We start from the raw sequence: 13972 nt of genomic DNA, 5'->3' as shown, positions 1-13972 counted from the left end.
TTTGCAAGTCAAAATAACAGCGACAGAATGACTCAAAGTACCTTAATTTTGCATGTCACATGTCCCATTTATCCGATTTTGGTGCAATGCAGTGATACAGAACTGAGTGTGAAATATGATTGGCTGTAGATGCTGACGAGACGAGGTTGCAGGACACAAAAAAAGGGCTGTTGACGTTTATGTATGTGACAACAACATGAATCCAGTGACTCTACCGCTGTCGTATGCGGTTTATGATCTTACTGTCATGATCATTAGTTTAATCTACTCTTCTCCATCGACTAGTGTCCGAAAAACCGGCTGCTGTACTGATTCTGAGTCATGCCTCTGTTTCAAAATCCGCAAATCTCGATAAAAAAAAAAGTAACTGTAGAAATCTTGCTAGTCGTTTTATTCCTTTGTTTTCCTTCAGATCATGTCGACAATCAAATACCCCCGAAGTGAAGCTTTAGTGGAAACGGACACACTGACTCCGCAACCACATTTGACCAGCAGTCTACAAAAAAAAGATATCGCTTACAAGGAGAACGACAATGATCCAGACTATCTCCGTCTTATCTTGACAGCCCGCGTGTACGATATCATTAACGAAACCCCACTTCAAGAAGCCGTCAACCTCAATGCCAAGATTGGTGCTCAGATCTTCTTGAAACGTGAAGATCTTCAGCCCGTGTTCTCATTCAAGATCCGAGGGGCATACAACAAAATGGCCAACTTGACCGAAGCCGAAAAGAAAGCAGGTGTCATTGCATGTTCAGCAGGTAAGCCTTTCATTGCAGTCTTGTCTAGTAGCTGGGTAACCGTACCCTGTGAACTCGATGGAGACAGGGGGCAGTAGGTTGAACTAAAGAGTGTTGTATAGGCAACCATGCTCAGGGTGTCGCCTATTCTGCCAAAAAGCTGGGCATCAAAGCGAAAATTGTGATGCCGATCCCGTCTCCAGCCATCAAGGCAAGTGGTGGAATGTGTAAAAACGGATAGATGTACGGAATGAATAACCAACTGGGGACAAATTAGTGGCGAAATGTTCAGCGCTTGGGTGCGGAAGTGGTGTTGTTTGGCAACGATTTTGATGAAGCCAAGAAGGAGTGTGCTCGACTGATGGAAAAGGAAGGGTTGACCAATATCCCACCTTATGATGATCCGTACGTGATTGCTGGCCAGGGTACGATTGGTATGGAGCTTTTGCGACAGCATGATCTCAACAACATTGCCACCATCTTTATCTGCATTGGCGGCGGTGGTTTGATCGCGGGTATTGGTAGTTACGTCAAGCGTATTGCCCCTCACATTCGTATCATTGGTGTGGAAGCTGAGGACGCCTGCGCCATGCATCAAAGTTTGCAAAGCAAAGAACGCGTTGAATTAAAGGAAGTCGGCCTTTTCGCGGATGGTGCAGCCGTACGACTGGTCGGTGAAGAAACCTTTCGCCTCGCAAAGGACCTCATCGACGATATGATCCTCGTCAATAATGATGAAATCTGTGCGGCTATCAAAGACGTCTTTGAAGGTGAGCCAAAAAGAAAGAAAAAGAGGGATGTCTGCATTTGTGAGGCTTTTTTAAACTAACCATGATGAGCTGATAGATACAAGATCCATCTGCGAGCCTACGGGTGCTTTGGCGTTGGCGGGGGCTAAAAAGTGGTTAAAGCTACATCCTGAAGACAAGAGCAAAGGAGCACATATCACGATTGTGTCGGGAGCAAATGTAAACTTTGATCGACTTCGATTTATCAGTAACCGAGCGGAATTGGGTGAAAATTCGGAAGCGTTCTGCAACGTGACGATTCCTGAGAAGCCCGGCAGTTTCATGACCATGATTCAACAAGTGCAACCTCGAGCGGTGACGGAATTCTCTTACCGTTACGCAGATCCTGTCAAAGCACACATCTACATCAGTTTTAAAGTCAAGGACCTGGCCTCGGAGGTGCAAGAAGTGATTGCAGGATGGAAAGCCAACGGCATGGAAGCATGGGATGTCAGTCACAACGAGCTGGCAAAAACACACGCAAGATACATGGTCGGAGGAAACACCAAACCACCCCATGAACGAGTCTTCCGATTCAGTAAGTTTATGTCAACCGCCGTTTATCCTTTGGCTTTCCCCTCTAACGATCTCTTGTACTAGTATTCCCTGAACGGCCCGGTGCCTTGATGAAGTTTTTGGAAGGATTAGAATCAAAGTGGAATGTCTCGCTCTTCCATTATCGAAATCACGGTGACGGTAAGGCTCTGGGAAGGCCCTGGAAAATAAAGGAAAGCCTAATTAGCTAACGGAATAATTTTGGGCTGATAGATATGGGCAAGGTATTCTTGGGTGTCCAGGTACCGCCGAGGGATAATGAGGCGTTTAGCCAATTTTTGGATCGTCTTGGATATCACTACATAGAAGAAACAGACAATGTGGCATACAAGACCTTTTTATGCAACGAATCATAGACCCCATTTTTTTAAATGTAATAAAATAAAAGCTCACATGCAAAACATCCAGAAACAAAGGAGTCATCATTCTTTCCACATTAAAATTCTCGGGGCACACTCTGAAGGATGAGTGTGCGACTCCAAAATGGTGTCATTTTCAAGATGCTTCGTAATGTTCAGGAAACACCTCTCGACCTGATGTGCATTGGGCATCATTGCAACATTACGTGTTTATTTAGTGAATGACCAGTAACAAGATACATAGCAAATTACCAGTTGCCTAGCATGTCACAAAGTGTCATTCCACTATAAATCGGCATACGCCACAACCAGGCTTTCTACTTTTCTTGATAGGTGATTACCATAAATAGGGTAGCTTCCTTTCTTTATCTGAAACCGGATACCAATTTGGACATCAAACGTTCATGTGACCCCAAAACCGATTTTTGTAAAATGGCCCCGTTTCGGTCTAAAGACATCGGGAAAAAAGGAATCCAAGGTGCTTTCCCCAATTACATTATCAAAAGTGAACTTGGATGAGCAATCTTGCCACAAAAATCTTCCACCCCGTCCATGCACAAGTTAAGGTTCCCGTTGTGTAACGTCGCTACCTAAGTAGGTTATTTGGGCGGCATTATCCTTCCATTAATCCCGAAAGTGACCGCTTTTCAATTTATATAAAAAGAGGGCCTCCAGAAAACGCGCTTCTTTTACGCCTTTTTCTGGCTTTTTTCTGGTAAGCCAACTCTTTAATCCTCTTATTTTATTGGTCTAGAAATCTTACCTTTTTTTTGTCTTTTTTATAGTGGTGAGCAGCCTGGTCTGTTCTCTCTTCGGCGCGGCTAAACAACGAGCAGTTTCATGGTGAGTAGGCTTTTTCCCCCTTTTTCTATTTTTTTTTTTTCAACAAGGCCGTACTAAAAGCAGCTTTTCTTTATTTTTTTTTGGCAGAGCTACGGCGAGCTCTGTTGGTCTGGTCCAGGTCCTTTCCTCGGTTGTCCTGGTGTTCGTCAGGAACCATCCCTACCGGTTTGGGCGTTTGGGTTTTCCTTCACCCTGTCAAGCAACGGTTTCTTTATGAGACATGGTTTACAGAGACATCACCCCGTGGCTGCTACTGCCGTCGTTGCTGCACCCCCAGGTTTATACAGGCGCAACTCTGTATAAAACCTCCGCAGGAGAACCGGTGCTTCCTCAACGGAGTCAGTCATCGGCTACGCTTCTTCTTGTGGCAGTCCCCCAATGCAGATGGGCCCAGTAGTGGTGCGGGTTGCCCGTGACCTAGAAGCCTGAATGGTGTTTCCAGAAATTGATCCCATACCCGTTATTCCTGAATGAAGCTCAGTCTAACGGCAGGATAAGTCGTTGTAACGGCTTCCAGTATTTACGCGCCCTATGAAGGAGGGTAACCGCGTCTGGCTTTTCTGGCCCTGTTTCTGTCTTTTCCCTTGACGCAGAGACCAGGTGCATTACAGGTCCGGGAATGGACAACCGTACGCAGTCTTTGAAGCATAAGCTATTCTGCCGAGCCTGTGGGATGGCGAAGGCATCCCTCCGTAGCTGTTGGAACCTTATGCGGGATCACAAATCGGTCCCAGCTGCAATATGATTGTTTGCAGGAAAGTTGGGAATAAGCTTGATTGTCTTATTCCTGAAATCTAGTATCTATGGACGCTTTCTGTGTGATCCACCCCCACTGCAGTGCAAGTTGGCTGCAGGTCTTTGGATTTAACTGATTCTCGTCCGGAAGGGGGTCTTTTATTTCTTAACCACACCGCAGCGTTTTAGTGGCTGTGGGCTGTCTGATGTGCAAGACTGAAAAGGATTTGCCATCTAAATGCGAGCTATGGAGGGGTTTCCTGCGTATAAAAAATCAAAGAAAGATAATAGGTTCTTCTTTAGCGAATTAACGCACTACCTCGCCCATCGGCTTTGATGGGGTAGGTGTCTCTTCCTGAGTGCGGCGGGGAGGGATTTCTTCTGCCTACATCAAAATAATTAGAAGAAAAAAAAAGCTATTATGGCCGCCTTAGTTTAGTTTTCCTTGTGTGGTTTCCTTTCTTGTGTAATTTATTTCTCTTGAATAAATCACTCTCTTTTTTGACTACTCCATTTGTCACTGAATAATGTAACGTCAGGTGGTTATCTTGAATTTAATCCGGTAAATGGCTCGATAACTCGCAAATGGGCGCCACCACCGAATCTCTCAGCGAACTTCTTGGGCATCGCGCAACTCCATTTCAAACAGAATTACTCACATTCAAACGGGCCGCATTCAACATAACAAAGAGCAAAATTGGCAGCAAACTTCTTACGCCAGCAATCCTGATGCGCTCCTTTCAGTGTTGGTGACATTTAGTTGAAGAAACAATGGTGGTTTCCTTTTTCCAAAGAAAGACGAAGATGAATGCGCGACAAAGTATTCCGTCACGGGTGATACTCAAACCAAGACGAAATGGTGGACAATGGTCAGTCAATGAGTCACAACTGTATTGGGTTATGGTTGAGCTATCGCTTAGCCGCCAGTTCCGTCCAGATGAATCGCCTATTCAAGCTGGATCCACCGGCACACAATGTTACACGCCGGCATGTTGACCCTGGAGGTCATCTTATTTTCCGCACCGAAGAGAATTGTTTTTTTTTCTTTTTTCGCGCATTATTTCGCTTAGATTTTCTTGGTTTTTGTGCTATGGATATTTGACTGAACCGAATTCAATGCCAAATGGCCCAAATCATGTTACACTACCAATGACGATCAAGACTCAAATATTCAAATGTAACACCCCTTGTGCCAAATATGAATTGTACGATGGAGCACGTGTTGATATGCCGAGGGAAGACGCAACTTGAAGCAGTAGGAAGTTTGCCCGCGTAAATGCCCGAATAATGGTCCTATTGCTTGCATGATCGGAAGCTGATATTGTTGGTTTCCCTTCATTAAACTGGTGTTCAGTTAGTTTTATTTCCAAGTGCGGCTTCGTGCTTTAAATTAAACTAGGCAAAATCATGACGCGCAATCCAATAAAGAACAACAGCAGATGAAGGTGAGGGCATTCGGCAAAAGCTCTGCAATATTCTAAAAAGTAGGTATTTCTGCAAGCAATTATTATGATGGTGATCATGTTTGAGGGACGTGCTTCCTTCTGGACCTATGGAATTCGAGCTTTGGATGCCGAAGCGGCAGCATCCAAGGTAATTTTATTATGATTTATGCTATTTCATGCCCCTGAATGGTTCCGCTGACCTAAACAAAGTCGGCCTCGGTAGCGCCATTTGCGCACCCAACTTCTCGATGAGTGTCATCTTCATTTTCTCGACAATGCTCATCTTTTATGACAAGAGCAAGATCATCATATAGCGAATGAAATTCATAGACTTAGAAACCAGAAACGACTACAGCTATCAACGGGAATAAAATTTCGACACAAGAATTTTTTCCATGTTGGTAGCATATGCATCATTGCAAATGCATCCATTATAGCCTATTTTTTTTCGGCAATAGGATCTGCATAATGAAATACAACAGGTGCGGCATTTTGACAAGGGATCCTTTGTTATCAGTGCCGACTGTAATAGTACGTAGCGGTCGTTATTCGGCATTAAGAATAGTGCACAGTTCTTGATAGCTTATTTAAACCCGACGAGAAAAATTATGGGAGGTTCAAAAATCATGGCGAAATATCTATTCCTTGTTTGCTTGACCCTGCTTGCTATCTCCACCTTATCGAACGCTCGGTGGGCAGGCGGCTCTCCACCTAACTGTGTCCCTAGCGAGTGTAATGACGACGAAGTCGAAATATGCCAAGCGAGATCACCATTCGATGCACGTTGGAATTGCGCCGGCTCCGAGTGTGCTAATAATTTCGGCAATATTCCCTGCATGCAAGGATTCAGGACTTGTTGCCTACCCGCCGATGGGTAATTGCAATTCCGGATTAGCTTTTCTATAAAGCTAGCTTTTGTTGTATCAATGAATTTCGTATAGTACAACAACGCAGTTTCCAAATAGGAGCAACGGTAATAAAAAAATTGTGATCAAGTATCATTCCCCCCTGGGTCTCAAATTAGGTTTATAGTGGCTGCAGTCCGAACCCATTTGGAAGCTTCAAGAATATACCAGAAAAGCATTAAAAATGTATCACGGTAGTAGCCCATATAAGTGGTTCAAGATGCAATAAGTAGAAATTCAGACATTTTTGACCTCTCTCTATCAGTAATTCTTGGAACTGTTTTTTCTGCATGTCTCGACTGCACTGTGTTGGTTCCTACAGATCATGAGAACATGAGTTAAGGCTGTCAGTTCATGGATAAAGGACTCCAATGGCAGCCTCGTGTGGCGATCGATCATGCTTTGGGCTGTCGGTCGATCCGTCTTGAATAGCCGCAGCCCCGCAACATAGTCATGCGTCTTCTTGCTTTTTCCCTTCTGAGAAAAGCGAAAATGCTTATTTCAACACCTTTTCTGGCTTAGATTGCCCTTGATAAATGCTGGCCTAAAGCTTCTTCGTCCTCAACGGGGTTCGTCGTCGACATCACCTTTACGGATTCTTCGTTTTCCGGAATGCTTGCAAGTGAACCAGATTCCGCGGTCGCTGGATCGTTTGACGCTGAGTACGATGTTGAACTTCCGTCCGGTATTCCGCAGTAGCGTCGGGAACGTCGGCAACTGAATGATATTCGCAAGGGCAAATACACCGTTTTCAGTCACTTGCACAAGATCGTTGAAAGGCTTCAACCGCAGCAGTGATGTAAGAGACGTTGGTCAAGTTGATGGTGGTCAAAAGAAAAGAAAGGCTTCAATCTACGCGTCAACACCCTGAATTCCTGTTAAGCTTGCATTAAATTCGGGGTCCGTCGCGATTTTTTAAGAAGGATATGAAAGAAGGGCATTTTCCCCATCATTTCTCTCCAGGTCATCTCGTCGGAGCGATCAGGCAGCTTTAGTATAGCGTCTATTTGTGAAGACGTCTGGTTTGTGATTGTATTCAGATATGAGGCTGGGAAAACCGTAAAACCACCTTCCTAAGGAAGTCCACCTGTGAAAAAGATTGTTTTCGTTTCGCGGCGGTCCTATAGGATGTGGCTGCTTTTACTTTTAACTGCCCAACAAAGGTAATGAAAAAAAAACAAGGCTTTGCCTTTATTCTTATCGGTTGAATAAAATAAAGGTGGGCTTAATGTCTGTGTGGACGAACTACGCCACTTCACATAAAAGAAAAAATTAAATGAAGAAGCTTTGTTTCCTTTACGCTACGGTCATATTCATTTCGTGACCAAAGCGAGGTCAAAAGCCAAGGAAACCAACGTTTTTTTTCCCACAAATCGTTGTTGACTGAGCTAGGAATAACAGGTGCTCTGTTAGGATGTACAGTACTTTATCCAAACTTCGCACAAACCATTTTCAAATGCTTTTTGGTGGATTAGCTGCCTCGGGTCTCGCTTCGCTTCGAGAGCAGATCACTGTTTTGGTTCTTGTTCTTGTTTTAAACAATCTTCATTTTCTTAGCTTCTCGAAGTAACGCATTTTTTAATTTCTGTAGGATCATGAATTTTCCTTTGATATGCCTTCCTATATGGCTTGTATTCGCCGTATGGCTTATATTTGAATTTGATCGTGTAAATGAGAACGGCATAAAAGCTTTTTTACCAATAGTTGTTGAATGGAAGATGGAAACATGCTTTTTAGCGGTCAGCCATAATTGTTAACTTTTCCTCTAGTTCATCAATAATGAGGATGACGGTATGTCTGTGAGAGTGATGATCATCGGTGCATGTATAATACATGCACTGATGATATACGAGTCGACATACAGTACCGATCAGGGCATCCAATTACATTTGAGTATATCATAGCTGTGCAGGTTCTTCCTATTTGAGAACAATACAAAATGGTCAGCTCAATGGCTTACAGACAACATACTGCGTTAGATGCTATGATAGACTCTTCAATGAAGGGCTAATAGAACAGCAGGTTGTCATCATGATCAAAATAGCATTTTCGCCTACTTCACCAAGGCTGAAGAAATGTGTGGTCGATCTACAGTATTTACTTGTTTTCCTAGTTGGCTGGGTCTTTTTTTTGTAGCCCTTTAACGATCAGGAAGATAAAAAGTGTGTGATTGCTTTTGTGGACGTGATAGGAACTCGTTTATGAATTTATAATGGCGAGTTTTTGAAAAAGTGGAGAATTTCATAAGATTTCGATTTGGAGAAATTTGGGCACAAGACAATAAGAACCGGAATGGGCAAGCCGAGACCGATCTCGTCATAATTTTTGTTATTTTCACATGGCAAAACAAAAGGGTGTATATTTTTTCTCTCCTTTTTCTTTGGTTTCTCTTTCGTTCCTACTTTTTTCTACTTTCCACGCTTTGAATTCACCATTGGTTGTTTCTCATTGACCACTTTTTGGCCTCATTGAATCATGGCGTACCACAACAACAATACCAAGTCCAGAGAAGTCGATAAATACCAGCTTGTGGACGATATATTATTAGCAAAGACATATTATGAGGTCCTCGGTGTGACCAAAGACGCAGCAACCGACCAAATCAGACGTGCTTACATCCGTGTAAAGTATTATTTTTCAGGGAAATCCCTTCCTTCCCCCCTTGCCCGTCTTGTTGGGTTCTTCTAGGTCTGTTGGAACAAAAATCTCATCCTGAATTATTAGCGAAGCCGTGTATGTCATCCCGATAAATTCGTACCCACCTACCCTCGAGCCACAGAAAGCTTTCAATGTAACGTAAAAAAAACCAGATCTTACTCGTCCTATCGTCCGTTGTTATCTCATCCCCTTGCGTTCATTCAATCTTTAACCAGTGTTGTCGTTGGCGTATGAAACGCTCAGTAATCCATCCAGTAAAATCATGTACGATCTATCCTCCAAACAAGACAAAGAGTCCTCCAATACATCCTTTATGAACATGGATGAAAATCCTAATGATACCCTGCAACGAGTCTTACATCAGGTAAATCTCTGTCAAGAGTGTCAACGGGAACATGGAACATGGTATTTAACACGGACATTTTTAGCTGTTTGAAGAAATGATGGAGGGCGAATTCCAAACCATGCGTGCCTTTATACGTAAGTAAATCCACCTGCTTTGGATACCAAAGATTCAGGAACGAATAAAAAAAACTTTGTTTAGATGCGTTGAATGAAAATAATCCCGGAGTGCAAATCAGTGAAGACGCCGTCCTGCAAATCGAACTGGCATTTGCCAAGATGCGAAATTTATGTCAATGTAAGTCTTTTGAGAAATAGAAAGCCGGATCAATAGACTCACAGACATCCCGGTTGACTGTTTACGCTTAGCCACACATCAATATTACAAAGTGATCCAATTCGAGCTAATGCGGTTGTATGAACTACAACAAGAACTTCGAAGTCTGTCTTATTTCAACCTGTGGCGGCGCATGCAGCTATCCATGACCATTTGTAAAATTCTGCTACAACTACCGATATTAATCAATGCCGAACAACAACGACAGAAACAGGATAATGAAGGTATCTTTGGTGGCCGCATCGAAAGTGCCCTGAGGGTAGCCGTCGGCATCCTAGAAACGGGCGAACGCTACTGGTAGCTGTCCTGATTTCCCCCCCCCCTGAACCCCAATCGAATCATCCATATCCCAGCATTCAATAAGCCAAACCGATCAGAGCCGTGATATCTCGTTAGCCAATTTATAACTTGTTCTAAAAAAAGTCAAACATGAAATGAACGCCAAAAAATGGGCTTGTTTGTCATCATATATACAATCATTGTCACAGAAAAATTGAAAAGAGAAAAAAATTCTACCCGGATGAATGTAGAGAAACTATCCAAAAATAGCTCCTGCAACGGACTCAAATGTCCACCAAACAGAAAGCAGGAGAGTATGAATGTGTTCTCAATACCTTGCCGATATATAATTTCAGTGTGGTCGATGTCATGGGCAGCTGCTCAGAAATCCCGTTCCAACATCTTCAGTGAAGACCGGCGCATAGATATAGAGTCGAGAAGCGCGCTTCAATTCGTTGATATCTTGTTACTTAACAAAAAATCCATCGAGTGGAGCACGTTACTTTCTCTAAGTCTTGTTTATTTTATTGGTAAGGTCTCGATTCAGGATTTTTTGGCGATCAACGCCTTGGTTCGCTCTTCCCTATCGATGCTGGCAAGCATTCGGCTGGCATTCACGATTTGCACGACATTGATAAATTGCTTGAGGAAACAAATGATACCAGAAACCGCCAAAACAAGGCACCACGTTGCTATGATGATCCCCACCAAAATACGCAGGTTAGATGAAGCGGACTTTCAAGCTGGGGGATGCGAGCGTGGACTTACCGTTGATGGGACCAAAGAATTTCAGCACATACAGCGTCACAAAGAAAAGCTCATTACCGGCACACATGATAAACAGCACCACCTAATTTTCCCAATTCCTCGGTTAACAATTCCGCCAATGATCCATTCACCAATTTCTCAATTGACATACATTGTTGTTGTAATAAAGTCGCAAGTACCAGCTTTCCGATTCCGAGATTTTCTTATGGCTCGATGAACCCGCCGTCATGGAACTAAGGTGTGTTGATTAACATCAGCTAAGCACATCCTTCCAACCCCAGATTTTTGCTTTGCTTACCTGTACATGTGCATATAATGCGAACTGAAATCTAAAGAAATCAGAAACTGGAACAACACGGTCCAAGAAGGATATTGGTTGGACAAATAACAGAGGAGACACGTTGTTGTAGACCTAGAGGTCAGCAGAAAAAGAAAAGAAAAGCAAAGGCTCAGTATCCGCCATCATCCCGCCAACTCGCTCGTAGGATAGAAATACCTATCGGTCACCATATCGAGTACTGCACCAAATTTACTACCTGTTGGCCCAAAAAATCAAGAAAGCTTTATCAGCGTGTGCGAGCTTTATCGTGTCGAAATACTCCGCTTACACTGGTCAAAATACCGTGCTGCATTGCCGTCGACAGCATCGAGAAGACAAGAGATACCGTAAAGTGTGACGCAGACTTTCGGATGCCATGGCATATAATATAGTGATAAAGAAGCGAGAATAATCCGCGTATAACCTATTGTTACGGTATTCGGGATAAGCGCCGACTCCTTTGGTGAGCAGATGACTAATACAGTAGGCATGTATACACTTGTATATACGAGAGAAAGGAAACATACCAATTAAATTAGGGACAAAAAGAAACACATTCTTTGTATCTTGCAAGGATCGCTTCTTTGCCTCGACCGACTTTTTGTTACTCATGCTCCAGATGAACGAAATAAACTGTAAAAGCCGGCTGCAAAAATGGCAAAAAACACTATTTTATTTTCCATTTCAAACACCGCAATAGCGAATAACGCACGTTGCCCATCTTCAGAACCAGTCACTGCTCATCCTTTGTGGGATGGGGTTTTGCCAAACGTGCCCAATTTTGTCAATGTCATGCTTATTGATATTATTTCCTCCATATTCAAACGTGCACAATATTAATAAGGAGGTCCCCGCTGATTTTTATCGACCTTCCATCGACGTGGTACTTTTTCACAGGTAATGTGTGGTACCATCGAAACTATGACTACGGCAGCGCTGCAAATGCGGGCAATCCAAGCGCTTGAATTCAGGGATACCTTTTGCAATTGCTGTACGCTTCGGTTTTTGCAAGAAGGAAGCATCCGAGTGATAAAGCCTTTTGATCATCCTACTGTTTTTTCAATCAAGCTCTATTAACCTAATGATGTACGAAAATTCCAGTTGACTATCAAAAACCTTCCTTTGCATAGGTTGCACTTTTTCCATGGCTTTTCTTTTTTGCAATTTTCTCTAAATTGCAAGCGAAGCAAAGTGGGCATCCCTTGATCCAGTCACAAGATCTTCCAGTGTTTTTAAAAGTCAGATCAAACAGCAATTTGTCGAACCTTGCCGTTGCTCTGCTTCATTGTTTCCATTGTGGGCATTATGAAATCGAAGGAACGTTTGGTGCGTGGGCATCGTAGAGAATCAGTTTTATTAACCGAAACTGAATTACAGGATCTTAGAGGTACATGTTGAACTCTTTGGAGGTTCATTGTGTCACAAGTTGCTAACATGGAGCCAAAAAATAGCTAGACAGCGTACTTTTGAAGGTGCTTATTGGCGTACAGCCCTTGCAGCCTTTTCGACTGGACTTCTCATCTTGAAAGTTTTCACTCGTGAATTCTACAAAATCGGCATCACCTTTTTCGTTTTTGGCTTAGCCATGCTGGCCATTGCGCTTTGGCGTCGGAGAACCGCTGGAGATGTATTTGATCTGTCCATCCCATTCAAAACCAGTGGTGACTGGGTCATCTTGACTACCATTGTGACTATGGCAACGTACATTGTTCTCCTGATTCTTCTCTGGAAGCTATAACGATACCCTGAAAGCGTCTTTTTTATTGTACATAATCACCGAAAGTTTGGGGCACAAATAAAACTCTAAACTTTTTTCGGTAATGCAAGCGTTGTCTTCACGACGCATTGTATTACCATTGTAACTTGAATTTCCAGAAGATGACATCCCCAAAACGGGATTACTATTGGCTATAAACACCTATAATGGTAGTATTGTTCTTGTTGATAGAGTTGCAAATGCATGGATGAAGCAAGTCTTTTTCTTCGCAATTTGCTGATATGTTTCAGTTCTCGCAGCTACCCAAAAATATTGGTATATAGCCATCTTGGGATAGCTTCTATTTATGGATCGTGGGCTTCATAAAAATGATGTTCGTTGTATAGCTCTATAACAGATAGTGCAAAATACAGGGACCTGAAATATGGACCTGGATTGCGAGTGAGGTCTCCTTCGGTGACGGCGATTGGAAGAGGGGAGTTCAATGCTTTCCAAGATTTCGCCGACCATGATATTTGAAATTTGCGATTCTCTGCTACATCTCTGGGCCATCGGTAGGCTTTGGTTATATATGTAAGCACCAAGGGGCCATGGTTGGCGTTCATCGAGATCCTAGCCAAACAAATAAATAACATTGTAGTATGGAAGCTTATGGCTTTTCCGTACTTGCCTGCGAAAGGATTCGGTTGGGAACAAAAAGTATTGTTTCGATCTACTCTCCAAAGGCTCCACAGTGTTGTCAACAGAAAATGTTCATGTATGCTGCGGTTGGATCTCCTTCGAAACGCTGGTCAGTTGCTTTGTAGGCAGACAGCTGTTTGTCGCTTGCTTTCCCAGGAGGCGTTGCTCTTACTCCCTGCACAAACGCTTCTCCTCCAGTATGGGCGTAGTCCTCCTTCTTCATGGTGCCGCAAAAATCTGGCAGAGATAACCGACCCCTTCATAGGTGAAGCAACCCCACAGCGTGATTCCACCTTTGCCATGCTTGACGGTGAGATCCAGATGATAGTGTCTCGTCAATCTTTGTTTCCTTTGCTTCTTGAATAATATAATTTCTTGGACTGCCAAGCCGCTGTATCGTTTGCTTGATGATGGATAGGTGATGTGCATGACCAAGGTAAGGTCATAGGATAATAACCGAGCCCTTCGTAGGTGAGGCAACCCCACATCATGATTCCACCT

At 43.2% G+C, this 13972-nt stretch overlaps 4 protein-coding genes across 4 annotated transcripts; 3 read left to right on the top strand and 1 right to left on the bottom strand.

The window, feature by feature from the left end:
* The first annotated feature begins 325 nt into the window (after positions 1-325).
* Positions 326-2498, top strand: BYT42DRAFT_555256 (threonine ammonia-lyase, biosynthetic). The gene is made up of 6 exons (XM_051566644.1): positions 326-761; positions 863-951; positions 1018-1510; positions 1587-2066; positions 2129-2224; positions 2297-2498. Exons 1-6 carry the CDS (start codon positions 416-418, stop codon positions 2437-2439), a joined length of 1647 nt encoding a protein of 548 aa, XP_051426950.1. The 5' UTR covers positions 326-415; the 3' UTR covers positions 2440-2498.
* A 6347-nt stretch (positions 2499-8845) lies between these two features.
* BYT42DRAFT_610274 (uncharacterized protein) lies at positions 8846-10008 on the top strand (the record flags this gene model as incomplete). Its single annotated transcript, XM_051571382.1, has 6 exons — positions 8846-8992; positions 9095-9161; positions 9244-9392; positions 9457-9508; positions 9573-9668; positions 9740-10008. 6 exons carry the CDS (start codon positions 8846-8848, stop codon positions 10006-10008), a joined length of 780 nt encoding a protein of 259 aa, XP_051426949.1.
* Positions 10009-10529: 521 nt separating this feature from the next.
* Positions 10530-11685, bottom strand: BYT42DRAFT_490264 (CDP-alcohol phosphatidyltransferase-domain-containing protein; the record flags this gene model as incomplete). Its single annotated transcript, XM_051563993.1, has 7 exons — positions 10530-10678; positions 10755-10836; positions 10906-10987; positions 11053-11076; positions 11251-11290; positions 11363-11497; positions 11601-11685. The coding sequence occupies 7 exons, from the start codon at positions 11683-11685 to the stop codon at positions 10530-10532; spliced, it is 597 nt and encodes a 198-aa protein (XP_051426948.1).
* Positions 11686-12364: 679 nt separating this feature from the next.
* BYT42DRAFT_178495 (uncharacterized protein) lies at positions 12365-12957 on the top strand. The gene is made up of 2 exons (XM_051562403.1): positions 12365-12460; positions 12529-12957. Exon 2 carries the CDS (start codon positions 12659-12661, stop codon positions 12809-12811), a length of 153 nt encoding a protein of 50 aa, XP_051426947.1. The 5' UTR covers positions 12365-12460; positions 12529-12658; the 3' UTR covers positions 12812-12957.
* The last annotated feature ends 1015 nt before the right edge of the window (positions 12958-13972 follow it).

This window comes from Radiomyces spectabilis, assembly GCF_025331425.1.
Source record: "Radiomyces spectabilis strain NRRL 2753 chromosome Unknown BYT42scaffold_2, whole genome shotgun sequence".
Taxonomy (NCBI): domain Eukaryota; kingdom Fungi; phylum Mucoromycota; class Mucoromycetes; order Mucorales; family Radiomycetaceae; genus Radiomyces; species Radiomyces spectabilis.
Note: the sequence above shows the minus strand (reverse complement) of the source record. Positions and strands in the feature narration are given on the sequence as shown.

Bases quoted from the DNA above. Each gene is read 5' to 3' on its own strand.
- BYT42DRAFT_555256 (XM_051566644.1), top strand. From the start codon at position 416: ATGTCGACAATCAAATACCCCCGAAGTGAAGCTTTAGTGGAAACGGAC. The intron at 1,511-1,586 runs GTGAGCCAAAAA...ATGAGCTGATAG, and splicing joins TATCAAAGACGTCTTTGAAG to ATACAAGATCCATCTGCGAG. The intron at 2,225-2,296 runs GTAAGGCTCTGG...TTGGGCTGATAG, and splicing joins TTATCGAAATCACGGTGACG to ATATGGGCAAGGTATTCTTG.
- BYT42DRAFT_178495 (XM_051562403.1), top strand. From the start codon at position 12,659: ATGCTGGCCATTGCGCTTTGGCGTCGGAGAACCGCTGGAGATGTATTT.